The sequence below is a fragment of the Apteryx mantelli genome, chromosome 9 (genome assembly GCF_036417845.1).
Source record: "Apteryx mantelli isolate bAptMan1 chromosome 9, bAptMan1.hap1, whole genome shotgun sequence".
Classification (NCBI taxonomy): domain Eukaryota; kingdom Metazoa; phylum Chordata; class Aves; order Apterygiformes; family Apterygidae; genus Apteryx; species Apteryx mantelli.
The window spans coordinates 6156176-6170942 of NC_089986.1; the positions used below are offsets into that span (position 1 = coordinate 6156176).

The following is a 14767-nucleotide window of genomic DNA, read 5'->3' on the forward strand; positions in this document are numbered from 1 at the left end:
CCCCGCCGCTCCACCCCCACGGCCGCGCCGCCCGACCGGGACCGGAAGTCACATCCCGGAAGCGGCGCGTGTGGCGTCATCAGAAAATGGCGGCCTGAGGCGAAGGCGCCCCTTCTCTCCCCTCCCAGGTGCGTGTCCGGCGCCGCCGCCTCCCGCGGGCTCGGACCGGACCGGACCGGACCGGCCCCGCCGGGGCGGGCGGCGGAGCGGGGCGGGGCAGGCGGGCGGCGCCCGGTGAGGCGGCGCGGGCGGGCCCGGACGGGTGGGGCGTTGCGCTGCGCTGCGCTGGGGGCTCCGGGCCGCGGCGGGGCCGGGCCGGGCCGGGCGGGGGGCGGCGGGGCCCGCGGGGGCGCCCCGTCTCGGCTCGCCCCGTTTCCTTGTCCCGGGTCTCCCCCGCCGGGGCGGCCCTTCCTGCAGCCCGCGGCCGGCGCGTCCCGGGCCGTGGCGGCGGCGGGGCCGGGACCCCTCGGTCTCCCCTCGCGACGGGCGGGCGGGCGGCGGCTGCTGCCGGCCCCGGCGGCCGCGCTGGGCTCGGCGCGGGCAGTTAATCCCCGCTGCAGCCGGAGTCTCTCTGCTCTCGGCCCCTTTTCTTCTCCAGAAATAGCCGCTCCCCACGGCTATGTCCAGGTCCACGCGTGGCTCTGGCGCGTCCTGGCGGCGCGGCACGAACTGTGCTGCGTGGCCGCGGGCGGGTGTCAACACTGAGTCGTTTGTCAGGATGAACTTACTCCGCCGGGGAAACAAAAATCTAGCTTGTAAACCAGTTTCTTTTCTTTCCTAGGCCCGAGCAAAGAGGCGGCAGGTCATTATCAAAATGCAGTACTCTCACCACTGCGAGCACCTTTTAGAGAGACTGAACAAGCAGCGAGAAGCCGGCTTTCTTTGTGACTGCACCGTTGTTATCGGTGAATTCCAGTTCAAAGCACACAGAAATGTGCTCGCTTCTTTCAGCGAGTACTTTGGTGCATTTTACAGAGATGCTTCTGACAACAATGTTGTTCTGGATCAGACTCAAGTGAAAGCTGATGGATTCCAAAAACTCCTGGAATTTATTTATACGGGAAATTTAAACCTTGACAGGTAACATATGCTATTAAAGGCGGGGGGAAAGAAAATGGAAATGAACTTTGTGTTAAGGCAATACTGAATTTTTTGTTCTTTATAATAAGTTCTGGAGAAACAAATAGTAGCAGATATCTGTTAGCAAGTGAAGATCCTTCAATTATGTGTTTTAAAATACTGCCCGATATGTGTTTTTCAGGTGATAAGTAGTCTATTCTTTTCAGTCATCCACAACAAAAATACGTTGTCTGATATTTTACTGATAGTTTCATTCTCTGTCTCTCTCTGTTTGGATCAGAAGGAATTAAAAATCTTCAGTGATTTCTGGGAGAGAGAAGGATAAGTGTATTCTTTCTGAAGTTGGATTATAAGAGTCCATTTCTGAAGCGACACACAAACTTTATATGCAGTAGAAGCTAAAGTTTGAGAGATGAGGATAGTTACTGTTTTTAAAAACTACAGAAAAAGTATTTTCATCCTTTACTGTGTTGATGTTGTGCATGCTGCGTTACTTCCTATACAGCAAGCATTCTTTGTAGTGCTTCCCTCCCTCAGTTAGAGGGAGAAAAAAGAGATTATCCATCAACAGGGAAGTGTCGCTACTTAGAAGTCCATAGCCCAGTGGTGGCACCCTTTCCTTGATGTCCAGTGTCAAATGCATTTTAAAATAACTTTGTTGCCATCACTCATGCTTCATTATTTAAATACACGGACTCATGGTTTTTGTTCAAAATTAACTACAAGCACAAATAGTAATAGAGCAATATAAACGGTTATTTCTTAGTGATTTATGCTTTGCAAATTAAGTATGAACAGGAGCGTGCAGCGTTCTTGATGTCTGTCTGGATCTGCATTAGGATAGTTTCTGGATTTGTTTTGACAGCGGTTGAGGGCTCTGAGGCCAGAGGGAGATGAAAGTACTGTTGTCACTCAGGCAAACGCATCTGACTGAAGGTGATAGCTGCAGGTCTGCTAATGTGTATTCCTGCTCGTAATATCTCTCTTTAGGTGACTACTGCAACTGTCTGCAGAACCTGTTGTCTTTTGTGATGATGGGTGCACGAGTGAAACCATGGGATTTTACTTTGAACTCAGTGCTAGTATTAAACAAGATTAGTAAAACGGTTGTATCCACACACAAAGAATAGTTGTTCCTAGTTATTTATAGTCTGATTGAACTGCATCCACAGTGGCAAATGTTCAAAGCTGTTAATATAGCACCTTGATTGCTTTCTTAAACTAAAAAGGAACCAGACAATGTAAAGGTATTGCTTATTCTGCTATATTGTATTATAATGCAACTAAGCACAAAGAAAATGGGAATTTCTGCAGCACTGACAATATTTCCTTTTTAATACTATTGGTTATAGTTGTATTATAAAAATAGGCTTAAATTTGTATGCTTTTGCAGATGTCTAATTGTTAATCTCCTCTGTAGTTTTTATTCTTTGTTTGTATGTCCTTAAAATCTATTATATATCATATCATATAAGAGCCTATATCTTCATGTGCATTTTTATAGCAAATTAATACAACAGATAGGTGCTTTATTTTTGTTTGTAATTTGAACTGTGCAACTACACTGAATCAACCGGATTTTGCATTTAATGTATTCCAAGGAAAGTACTTAATTCTAAACTCATGATATTAACTTATTACTGCAGTTTGTTTTAAAGATATTGATTTTACGAACTTGTGCAGCCCTCTGCTACTGTAACTACTGCCTATGCCCTGAATGAAGAAGGCTTAAAAGAAAGACAGGAAGAGAGGAGAAAATAGGTGGACAAGAATAAAGGCAGGAAAGGAAGGCAGATAAGATGAAGAAAGAGAATGAAACATGGAAAAAGAAAACAGGGGTTAAAGGAGCACTAGTTGGTAAAAATCTGTTTTATTCACTTTAGTATTGCACATAACCTTGTCCAATTTTTTATGAATTAAGTATAAATACAAAAAGTAGGAAGAAACAAAAGATGAAAAAGAAAAGCAGTGAAGCCTAGCAAGTCAGCCCAGCTGTGGCATCATAACAACCTTCAAGTGGAAGGTTATTCCCGGTGCTGTTATGTGTTGTGAGCAATTGCTTTCTATAGTAATGGAGATGAGATCGTTTAGTTTTTCCGTATATGTAACAGATTGATAAGATGATGTTTACCATTGATATTCCTTTAAAGTGCTGTAAATCCCTAACTTCATTGGGGGTATATGTTGAATGTGTGCTACCTTTTTCAGATTATTTTTTTTCTAAACCTTTGAGGCCTCTGTTGCAGGAACTGGAAAATACAGGGTAGTAGTTTAAAGAAGGACTTTACGGGTCTTAATGTTGTCTGTGTGTTGTTGATTCAAAGTAAAGACTCTTTGAAATCATTTTATAAAACAGGATTAACACCTGCTTCACAGAACAGCTGAGGTGAATACATTGTTTGTGAATTGCTTAAGATTTTTTGGCAGAAAGACTATAGAATGATAATTTTTGTATTATATTCTCTAGTGTTTTATCCCTTCGTACTGTGATTCCTGAGTGTTTTGGATCAACAAACTAATATCCAGCCTCACCACTTAATGACTGGACTTTTAACTTAAAATGGTACAAAAGCTATGTAAATGAAAATAAAAAATTTCGTTCTGTAGACCTGCAGACCCTACTAGACATGGGTCATCAGTTTGGGAGCAACTATCTTACTGTGATAAACACTAGATCAGATCTTGCTGCATTCATTTCATAGTTGCGTTTTCTGACAATGTAACTTTTCCTTAGCTCTGCTGTCTATATTTAATATGCTCGATAAAGAACAGGTTTTTGCTTTGTCCGGAATATTCTCACATAAGTCTTATTTTCTTGCAGCTGGAATGTTAAAGAAATTCACCAGGCTGCCGACTATCTCAAAGTAGAAGAAGTGGTCACTAAATGCAAGATAAAGATGGAAGACTTTGCTTTTATTGCTAATCCATCCTCTACAGAGACATCTAGTATCACTGGAAACATTGAAATGAATCAGCAGACTTGCCTTCTGACTCTCCGAGATTACAATAATCGGGAGAAAGCAGATGCTGCTTCTGCAGACTTGGTTCAACCACAAGCAAAGAAAGCAGCTTTAGAAAAGAAATCTGCTCAAACCAAAAAGCGAAAGAAGAATTTCAGCTCCCCCAAAAGCATACAGAATAAATCAGTACAATATCAGAATGATGCGGCTGAGAACGCATCCATTGAAATGTTCTTAGATGCTAATAAGCTGGCCACACAAATAACAGAACAGGCTGCCCAAGGCAGTGATAACTCTGAACTGCAGTTGTCATCTGTGGTGGAAAGTGAAACGCTGGCAGCACAAGATATCTTAGTTCAAACTCTTACAGCAAAACAAAAGCGGGGAAAGCCTCAGCAGAACTGTGCACTGAAAGAGCATTGTATGTCTAATATAGCCAGTGAAAAGAACACTTACCAGCTAGAGGGCTCAGGAGAAGAGCTTGATCAGAAGTACTCCAAAGCTAAACCAGTGTGCAACACGTGCGGAAAAGTCTTCTCAGAAGCCAGTAGCCTCCGTCGACACATGAGAATACACAAAGGAGTGAAACCATATGTGTGTCAGCTCTGTGGGAAGGCATTCACACAGTGCAATCAGTTAAAAACACATGTAAGAACTCACACAGGTAAGCTTCTGGCTTTGTCTTAATAGACTGTGAAATCTGTAATAATAGCATATGAATACATAACTAAAAAGATCTTTGTATGCATTTTGACTTTTGCCTTAGAAATTTTGTCTACTACAGGTATGTGTGTGGGGATAGTACCTGTACCCTGGTAGCATGAAATGTTTTAAAATAGAAACTGATTTAGTACTGAAAAATGTTAAATAGCCAGAGAGGACTTCAGTCTGAGCATCTTGATTTTCGGAAAGTCTCAGAGGAGCTGACTAGTCTTTCCTAATATATAAGTTTGGTAACACAGATAGGAAAAAAAAAAAATACATTCTTGTGACAAGTAGGTAATTTCTCCCATAGGTATCTCTTTAAAAGGTAGGGGAAACAGCTAAGTTAGTACAGCATTTGGAATTTCATTTAGTAAAATGTTTAGCTGAAATGTATGACGATGTTATGCTCTCTTCATTCAATCTCATTACTAGAAGTTTGCGTGGTATCAAGAGCTACTGGACAAAGCATGGAAGAAAAATCAATTATGAGCACTTAAATATTAAGACAACACCTCTGGCTTAGAAAGATTATGAGCAGCAAATTGCTGGAGCCTGGGAAGATGTACTGGAGCAGTAGTATGCTTGCTTGTCTTTTTACATTCTTCCTTGCAGATTCCTACTGGAGACTTGGTCCTGGGTTAACTGGGTCTTCGAGCTGATCTGGTACAGCTGTTCTGCTATTGCCTCTGCTGCTGTACTTAACCTAGTGAGCAAGAGAGGGACGTTATTTACTTAGTTTTCTTCCTTTTGTGGCTGTTTTTCAGATTTCTGAAGTAATAGTGAAAAAGATGAAATTTTATTACTTTTGCTCTTTTGCTCTTCCCCCCTTTGGAAAACCCTGAGCTGAGGTCAGCAGTGGAGCTATATGTAGGGAAGCCATGAAGATGTGAAAGAGGTGAAGTAGGAGGTGCTGGGGTACAGCTGCTCTTTCAGTAGCCAAGGGAGAGGATTGCACATTTACCAGCCAGTGACTAACCAAAGATTCATATGTAAGATGAAACCTGTGAGCAAAATTCAGGGACAGTTTTCTGGTAGGAACGTCAGCTGCGCTTTCTACTTTTGAGGGTGTTGCACTTGAAATTTTTGCATGAATGGGTGGGGAATTTTAATGTATTGGTTGCTAGATGGCAAGTTAGATGTCTAATAGTTTTGTTTTTGAAGTTTTTATCTACGCAGTGTACTTCAGGATGGTTGTGTTCTTAGCTTGATTGTGCATTCTCCTAGAAATACAAGCACAGGCTCTTTTATATTGTCATCTAAGACTGTGGAGTTGCACAGTGCATTAGATGAGACCATGTTGACCACTAAGAACACGTGAATAGTCAGAACTACCTGTAGCATTCTACAGCAGATGCTAACGAAAAATTTGTGAGAACTAGAGAGTATGCTAAAGACTTTTTGTTTTACAGGCAAGAAAAAGCAGGTAATTTACTGGGTGTTCATCTCAAATATTGAGTATCGTGAACAGACATAACCAGCAAAATGTTTGGAAGTGTAGTAGTAGCATTCTCAAAACAATATGGGGAAAATGGCACTATTATAAACATTCATTACTTTTTTTCTCTCTCAAAAAGTAATATGTTCAAAAATGGTCTAGTATGTGCTGTATTCTGGGCAGGTGGCGCTTCAGTGGATTGGTTATAGGATGTTACAGGATGTTATTTGTAAGAAGTACTAGAACAGAGACTTGAGCTTTGATCAGATAAATAGATTGGAAAGCTTTCTTAGGTAAATGTAGAGAGTACACTTTTTCTTTTTTTAAACTAGGGGAGAAGCCATACAAATGTGAACTGTGCGACAAAGGCTTTGCTCAGAAATGCCAGTTAGTGTTCCACAGTCGGATGCATCATGGAGAAGAGAAACCATACAAATGTGATGTGTGCAATCTGCAGTTTGCGACATCAAGCAATCTAAAGATTCATGCCAGGTAGGCAAAAGTGGGATCCTGCAGATCTAAAGATGTTTATTCATACACTTGTTTAAACAGAGAGAACAATTCACTCCAGCATGAGCAGGAGTTAAATATTCACATAACTTGGTCATTTCTACTCCTCCTTTACTCTCAGGTCTTGTGTTGCATTGCATAATAGATATGTATGTCTGTGTACTTCCTCATTAGGGAAGTGATTTGCAATTTATGAATGTTGTGGCATTCACGCTGGTGTCTTTATGGCAATGACTGGATTTTTGTTTGTTTTGTTTTTTTAATCTCTTAACACAGACGAGGGAAGAGTTCCTTGGCAGGAAGCGAAACAGAACAGGTCTCACTGTTTGCTGCTGTCTGCATGGGACTATTTGTATTTTTTGGCAGGAGCACAAATGTCCCTTTATTAGGAATCATCCTTTTATCTTTCAGTATAGCGTAATGCAAAACTTGCCGAGCTCTCATGCTGAATGTTGTGTGCAATGCCTATAGTTCAATTTAGCTGCCACTGAAATCATTGATACTCTAGTTGCTGGTGTCAATAGAACAGTGAATTTTACTCAGTGAGAAACTGCTAACTCAAACCCAAACTCCAGGTCAGTTTTTTTAGTTCATGGAACATTAGCACAAGGAAATCCCGGGATAAAGTACTGACTGAGGCACCACCGAGTTCCTTTAATCACAGGTGTCGTTTCCCTGTCTGCCGTAAGAGCCCTCCCTAATGCGCATGTTTGTTCACAGGAAGCATAGTGGCGAGAAGCCCTATGTGTGTGACCGGTGTGGTCAGCGGTTTGCTCAGGCCAGCACGCTCACCTACCACGTGCGTCGCCACACAGGGGAGAAACCTTATGTGTGTGACACTTGTGGAAAAGCCTTTGCTGTGTCAAGTTCTCTCATCACCCATTCCCGAAAACATACAGGTAAGGGGAGACAGAACACCGAGATACCCGAACAGGCCTGATGAGGGAGGACTGGCCGCCTGCAGAGAGGACAGAGATAAGCGATGGTCAGGAAAACTCTAGACTAGGATTATCTGGGAGTTACCTCTGGTGTTTTCATCCATCAGTTCCTTTCTCAGGTTCTTTCCCTTTGACTTCAATTTAGGGACTTCTTTTCTCATTGGACATTGCCTCTGTTTCATTTTAATTTGTCTTTTGTGTATTCTGGTTTATATATTGTAATAACAAACTCCTTGTGTTTCCTTTAGGAGAGAAGCCATATATCTGTGGCATTTGTGGAAAGAGTTTTATTTCCTCTGGAGAGCTCAATAAACATTTTCGGTCCCATACAGGTCAGTTTCCAGACAGGCTGCTTCCTGCAAAATAAATAATTTTCTACATTCACTCAACTTGTGCTGTACTTAAATTAAAAGACTATACTATTTTCATCTATCTCTATGTTAACATAATTTAAAGAAACTACTTGTGATTTGTTTTAAGTTGCATTTTTCAGACTAATATCTAACAGCTTAGGTACTGATGTATTATCATTGCTTTACTTCCAACATGATATATTTTTTTTTCCATCTATTTTTCTGCAAATGCTTTTATTATAAATACAGACACAGACAAAATAACGTACAGTTGCAAAGTCACATATTAAGATATAACTTTGAAATCTGTTATCCTAGGTATATAACTGTGTTTTCTTTTGATTTCACAATTATATTCTTCAGTTCTAATCGCCAAACCCATTTTTTCAGGTGAAAGACCATTTATCTGTGAATTGTGTGGAAATTCTTACACAGATATAAAAAATCTCAAGAAGCACAAAACAAAAGTTCACACAGGTGAGTCCTTCGTGTAAAGAAAGGTTAAGACATTGCACTGACTGTTTTTATTGTTCCACGCTGAATAACTTTTTTTTTTCGATCAAATAGGACTGAAATTAGGAAAGAAAGGGTTTTTTTGGATAGGTCTGTTTAGTGCCAAAAGCATTTGCCTTAGAGACAGCCAAACCTTTTAAAGCGCAAAGCATGTGCTAAGTAGATTAAGACAAAGCATTTGTCTTGTTATAGGAAACACTTTTTGATCAACAGGGAAGTGGATTGCTGCTGACAAGAATCTTCCTATGTAAATACTTACTCTCTTGTCCTAGTAAACTGTGAGAGGTTTTCATATTAAGGTATAGTCTGAATTGTAGATTTTATTTTATATATTTTTTAAACCTCTTCCTAATCTATTTTAGGAGGAGTCTGCCCTTACAAAGGTAATAATTGAGGTGAACAAGGCATACTGGTTACAAGAATTTCTTTGCTTCTTGAAGGCCCAAGTATTTTTAATGCAACTGTGAAAGACTTTTTTTTTTTAATATATATACACAGTCAACTTTAATCCAAGTCTGAGCTGGATTAGCAAACGCACAAGATCGGACAGCTGGCAGAATGTTCCCAGCTGTGAACGCTGCCCTAAAAAGACTTTTCAAATACATCTAATTCCTATTCTAGATATCAGATTTTGATTAGGAAGAAATTTGATATGTTACTTAGGTACAAAGCATAGAGATGTTCAGATAATAGAGCCAGCCTCTTTCAACACTGTCTCCATATGCCTCATTATCTGTCCATCCTTAAGTGTATTAACCATAAGTTCCTTGCCTCTGTCATATGGAAAAAGAAATAATAGGTATCTGTGTATGTCTGGACTGGGACAGATGGAGCAGTTTAGGGAGAGACTGGGAAGAAAGAGTTGTAGGCAGAGGCAGCCCTGAAGGTCAAAGGCTTTGCGAAGCCCCACGCAGGCAGGCCGCAGTGCAGCTGGAAGCCAGCGGGCGGTGAGGCAGGCAGCGAGCTTGGCGAGTGCCCGGGAGGATACAGGCAGGCAGCGAGGCAACGCAAGTCAGCCCTAATGGAGAGAGGCAAGGCAGATAGGAACACTTCACCACTAGGATAACAGGCTTTAGAGAGCACTTGCAGCATGTTATTAATATCCTTTGTGGCCTCATCAGAAAGCCCTCCCAAAGCGGTAGTAGACTGCATTCAGACAGGAAGGCTGTTAAGAGTCTGTTAACAGGATTTCACTTAAGAATGGAAAATTGTTTTTCAAGTGACTGGATAAAAACAGAACTGTTTTCTTCCAAAGAAGTTTATGGATGATATGTTGTGCATTGCTATTCCAATTAGAAGATGCTTGATGTGGCCATGATTCTCAGATTTTCTGGTGGAAAATCTCAAGGAAACCTTAATTACATTTTCCCCAAAGCTCCTCTGTTAAGTGTGGTGTTAAGGATTTGTTATCTTCTGTGCCATGTCAAGTAGAGATCTAGTTGGAATGTGTCATCTGTCTATTTGTTATGCTACAAGCAGCAGAGAACGTGATTGTCAGTGCTGAGATTGTATTTACAGCTTATTCTGGCTTTACTGCGCACTGAAGTCACTGATAGCCCAACTGCCCAGGCAGTCTCTGAGACACCAAATGACTGTTTAGACAATCAGGTGAAAAGGAATTTGCAGGATTTGCGTAGCAGCTTTGGAACATTTCTTCGGACAGCCTTAAACCCAGAGGGATGGTGCCTGTAAAGAAAGTCATGAGGGGTAGTGAGATGACACTGCAGTTAGAACCAACAAGGTAATCTGATAGTGACTGAGAGTCTTGTTAAGATGAATATAATCATTCAAGCATTTATATTTTTGAGTTGGACTTGTTCTTTTTATTCTTCTGTGTAAAGACACACTTGGAGTGCTGTCTTTCATTTCTCTTTGAGTTGTGCTATCTACGGTCAGATTTCTAATAGCAGTTAGTTCATGTTCACCGAGAGTAAGAATGACTCGCTCAGTTCTTTCTAATAATTGTTCTTCCATCATCTGCAAAGTTCTTCCATACATGAATTGCTGCAAAAGAAATGCTTTGGAAAATTTGGGTTGTTTTTTCCTACCAGGATCTGAAACCCCTCCTGATTCCAATACACTTGAGAATTCTTTCAATGAACAAGAATCCATTCAGAATCAGAAAAGTCCTTTATCAGAGTCTGTAGATGTGAAGCCCTCTGAGATGTCTTTACCACTTCCTCTTCCCATTGGGACTGACGACCATCAGATGCTGCTTCCTGTGACGGGTAGTCAGTCTCCTTCATCAGAAACATTACTAAGATCTGCTGTGACTGGATATTCAGAACCTCAGTTTATTTTCTTGCAGCAGTTGTACTGACACTGCAGTATGGAGCCAACAAGGTAATCCGGTAGTGAACTTGCAGACCTTTGGTAAGCTGAACATAATCATTCAAGCAGTTACTTTTCTGAGTTGGACTTGTTCTTTTTTTTTCTTCTGTGTAAAGACACTTGTAAGGCATCTCCACTGTGCAGTGCTGCCTTTCATTTCTTGTTGAATTGTGCTAATCTACAAGCAAATTTTTAATTGCAGTTAACACTGATTTCCAGGAGATTATTCCTTTCTAGCAATACCTGCCTTAAGAATTCTCAAATATGTTAATGCATTTTGGAGATCTCCTCCAGTGTTCCTGCTCATCTGATTTGTCACAATGTCATTTGGGAGCAGACATTTTAAGCCATATTTATTAGTTTAAGAATATTAGCCCAGATGTATGAGGGGAAAAAAATCGTAATTCAGATGTACTAACAAGCTTGTACTCCTACATTCCAAGGTGATATAAGGGAGTACATGATGGAAGGTAGGCCAGTGCTCTGGGGAGGTGCTTGCAAAGAATTACTGCAGTCTGCCAGAAGTAGCTGTCTTCAGCTGAAGTCTGACCAGAGGGAAGGAAAACTTTGGGTAAATGTCCCTGACAAGGCAAGTAAAGGAAGTGTGGGTTTGTTTTTTGTTTTTTTTTTTGTTCCCATAGTTTGGTAAGTCAGAGGGAGGTAACATAATGACATACGTACCCAGTGGGTATTCTTTCCACGATGTCACTCACTTTTTTTTAAGCGAAGCCAACACTGTTGTACCTTGTCCCAGCTTTTTTTCACACCCCTAAAATCCTGTGTTTTGGCACAAATAGCAGCCTTTGCTCAAAAGGAGAGCTGGAACATGAGTATTGTAGATGAGACAAAAAGATGCACCAACTTAATTAATTGTGAGGCATGAATCATAGTTTCATAATAATCATTTCTGTTACAGTAGTGTTTCTCACTGTGTTAGTAGGTACAACAGAGGAAATAGATCCTTCCCTTCACTGAGCAAATACTACTTTAATGCTAAATTGAGGGGGCATTAAGGAAGGATACAACAGAGCAGATAGATAGATATTTTTCTGGTCAAGGATTTATCAAAGTATGACTGATTTGTTTTAATTGAAGTATTTATGAATTGCATTATGTGTCATGTCACTTATCCACAGTAACTTCATAAAATTGTTATTTAGCAAGACCCATGTAAAAGTATGTTTAATTACCAGCAATCTGAATTAAAAATAATAGCAACATTTTTAGTGTCCTGATAGGGTTGTCAGTTAAAGTCTAGTTGACAAAATAGGAGTATTTTTATATGCCATTCTTCCAGTTTGTGCCATTATTAGCATAATGTGAGCATTATTTAAGTAATCATCAAATAGTAAGGAAACAGTCATACAACTGTACCAACAATACATTTAAAGATATTTATTTGTTGGTTAGTTACTTGGTGCTAGCATTTTATTTCCACTGATGCCTTGTGTTCAGACACTGATAAATAGAAGAGCATAGGAGATACCTCTTATCTGAAACTGTTTTACATGGAGTAATAATTAATCTGCACCTTAATTAAACAGCCTTGTGAAAAATTTCATGGAGGATTTCATTTAAATGTTTTGTAAACAGTCCCTTGACTCCTGAGCGTGACTGGATTTTTTCTCTTCCTACATGTTGGTACTTGTAAAGTAGTAGACCTTTAACTTCTTTGTGTTGATCATTCTAGGTTGTGGCATGTGTAAAAAAAAAAATTCTTGCTTCTTGATCACATTTTATGCTTTAACATTACTGTTAAAGTCTACCATGCATAGCATCAAGTACAACCCTGTTCCCCAGGAATATTCTTATCACAGGCATCTATAACTGTGTTCACTGATGCTGATTCTTGCCATTCATTTCTGACCTTTATTTATTTTCTTTGCTTATCCATACTACAACATTTGAGCAGCTGATGTCCTTTATAATGCTGGCAAAGGACAATGGATGAAGTTCTCTGATTTTGTGTTGGGCATCCCTTCAGACCCCACCACTGCTGCTTTTAAGCTTTTTTTTTGTTGTTGATGTAATACCTGAAGGATTCCTTTGTCAGCTCCATTTACAACTGAAGAATCACAGAGATCAGGATCCTGACTCTGTGTAACAAAAGTGAACTCTACGTAGCTTGTCCTGAGCTTCCTCACTGCTTTTTCTGTCTGAAAATATAGTAAAATCTTTGGATAGACATACCTTTAGTCATGAGTACTGCAAAAAGAACAACATCATGCAATTAGTAAATTCATATTTAAACATCTGTGGAAGATAAACTAATGATATGCTGCTGTAACCTGAGGAAAAGTATGTGAAGAATAACATATCCAGGATATATGACCACAAGTGAGAATTAGTTCTGGAAAAAATTCACATTCCTACATAGAAAATGCATTCCATAACAATGTTTGTTTGGACTGTTTTTATATTTCTAAAACTATAGCTTATTACTGTATTCTTAGATTTCAGACTTTTTAAAAAAACACAGTGCTTAGATTTATACAGGATCTTGTTTAGATACTTATAACAGTAACATTTGCTTTATTATTCATTTAATTTTCTTTATAGACAAGAAGCTAATCATTATTTTTTACAAGACAACAATTTTAACCTTTCTTAATAGAATACACAGGCTTGTAGTTTTGTCTTGGAGCAATAATTTAGTGACCTGTACTCTCGAGTCCCCATCTGAGAGTCTTAATTCTTATCCTCATCTTTTGTGAAGATATCTCAGCTGCTGAGGTATGGTCTCCTTTAACTGTATTCATTTACTAGAATATAGTTTTTTAGATATCTATAATTTGTAGGAGTGTTCAGGCTGGGTGCTGTAGGACCTGAAGAGGCAGGTCTGTATTGGATCTTTTGCCGATGCACAGAAATCAGCTGCACATCTGATTCCTAGGCTTAAGGGTTCCAGGTTCATTTTGGAAGTACAAGGTGTAAAACGGTATTGATAATTTGTGTGAGGGATTAATATGGGAAAACATGGAATCTTTTCAGGCATACTTCTCCCTCCTGAGACCTACCTGCAAAATGAAGAGGGAGTATTAACAATTTCAGTATCAGTAAATTGGAGAAAATCACATGATTTGTCTCAGCGAGACCATCGTTTCATACTATCTCAGTCAAGTTTGCACTGAAGTCAGTGCAAGTTTGGCCTGATTAGGTTATCTGCCTCTAGAAACTTATGAATTGGCTATTCTGAAATACTTACGCTAGAATAACTCCTTGTTAACTCACTTGCTTCAGAATTTGTGCCTAGATGCGGGCACAGAGCATGGCAACTTTTCTGAAGTACATTTCAAGAAATGTTCAAGTATGGACAAGTTCCATGTAAAGGATTTCAGAGCTGTGGTCTTGGAGAGGCTATTGATAAGCCTTACAGAACTAAGTTCAGATAAGGACTAATAACTGATTTTTTGTTAAGTTATTTTTGAAGTATCTTTCATGTATATACAATTTTTCCTTTGTTATTTGTATATAGCTCAACTCTCAATTTTATAATCCCCTGGGAAGGGAGGGAGTTGTACATATTTAGCCTGAAGTGTTTTATGTTAGACTTTAATAAACTTGTTTTGTAACTTTCCCTCACCTTGTGTCTGCTGTTTATAACTGCAAGGGGTAGCAATGAGAGGAGGAGGGAAGCAGTCTAACATAACCACCACCACCAAAGGACCCAGTCGCAAGGACACGAGGCAGCCCTCTGCACAGCATGTAACACAGCGAGGATTATTACTTCTTATTCGTGGCAGCAAAAATACCTGATTCTTCTGATATATAGAAAATATTTTGGGTCTGCTCAAATTAATCTAGTGTAATTGCTCTTGAGAATGGTGAAAGGTTAATTCTTTTTTCCCCCATGGTTGTTTTAAGGTTTGGGCGGTGTTTTTACACAGTGCTTTGAAGATATACTTTTTAGGCTAAAATAGATGTTAAGTGAATTTCTCTATG

At 39.9% G+C, this 14767-nt stretch overlaps 1 protein-coding gene across 5 annotated transcripts; it reads left to right on the forward strand.

Moving 5' to 3' along the window:
• The first annotated feature begins 73 nt into the window (after nucleotides 1–73).
• On the forward strand, nucleotides 74–14407 carry MYNN (myoneurin). 5 transcript variants are annotated; one of them, XM_067301596.1, is made up of 9 exons: nucleotides 74–128; nucleotides 782–1080; nucleotides 3902–4704; nucleotides 6513–6672; nucleotides 7411–7589; nucleotides 7877–7960; nucleotides 8372–8458; nucleotides 10546–10837; nucleotides 11269–14407. In XM_067301596.1, the coding sequence occupies exons 2-8, from the start codon at nucleotides 815–817 to the stop codon at nucleotides 10812–10814; spliced, it is 1848 nt and encodes a 615-aa protein (XP_067157697.1). In that variant the 5' UTR covers nucleotides 74–128; nucleotides 782–814; the 3' UTR covers nucleotides 10815–10837; nucleotides 11269–14407. The 5 variants fall into 5 exon arrangements, with proteins under 5 accessions (XP_067157697.1, XP_067157696.1, XP_067157698.1 ...); XM_067301595.1 differs by having other exon boundaries at nucleotides 10546–14407; XM_067301597.1 differs by lacking the exons at nucleotides 10546–10837; nucleotides 11269–14407 and adding an exon at nucleotides 10013–10538.
• Nucleotides 14408–14767: the final 360 nt, after the last annotated feature.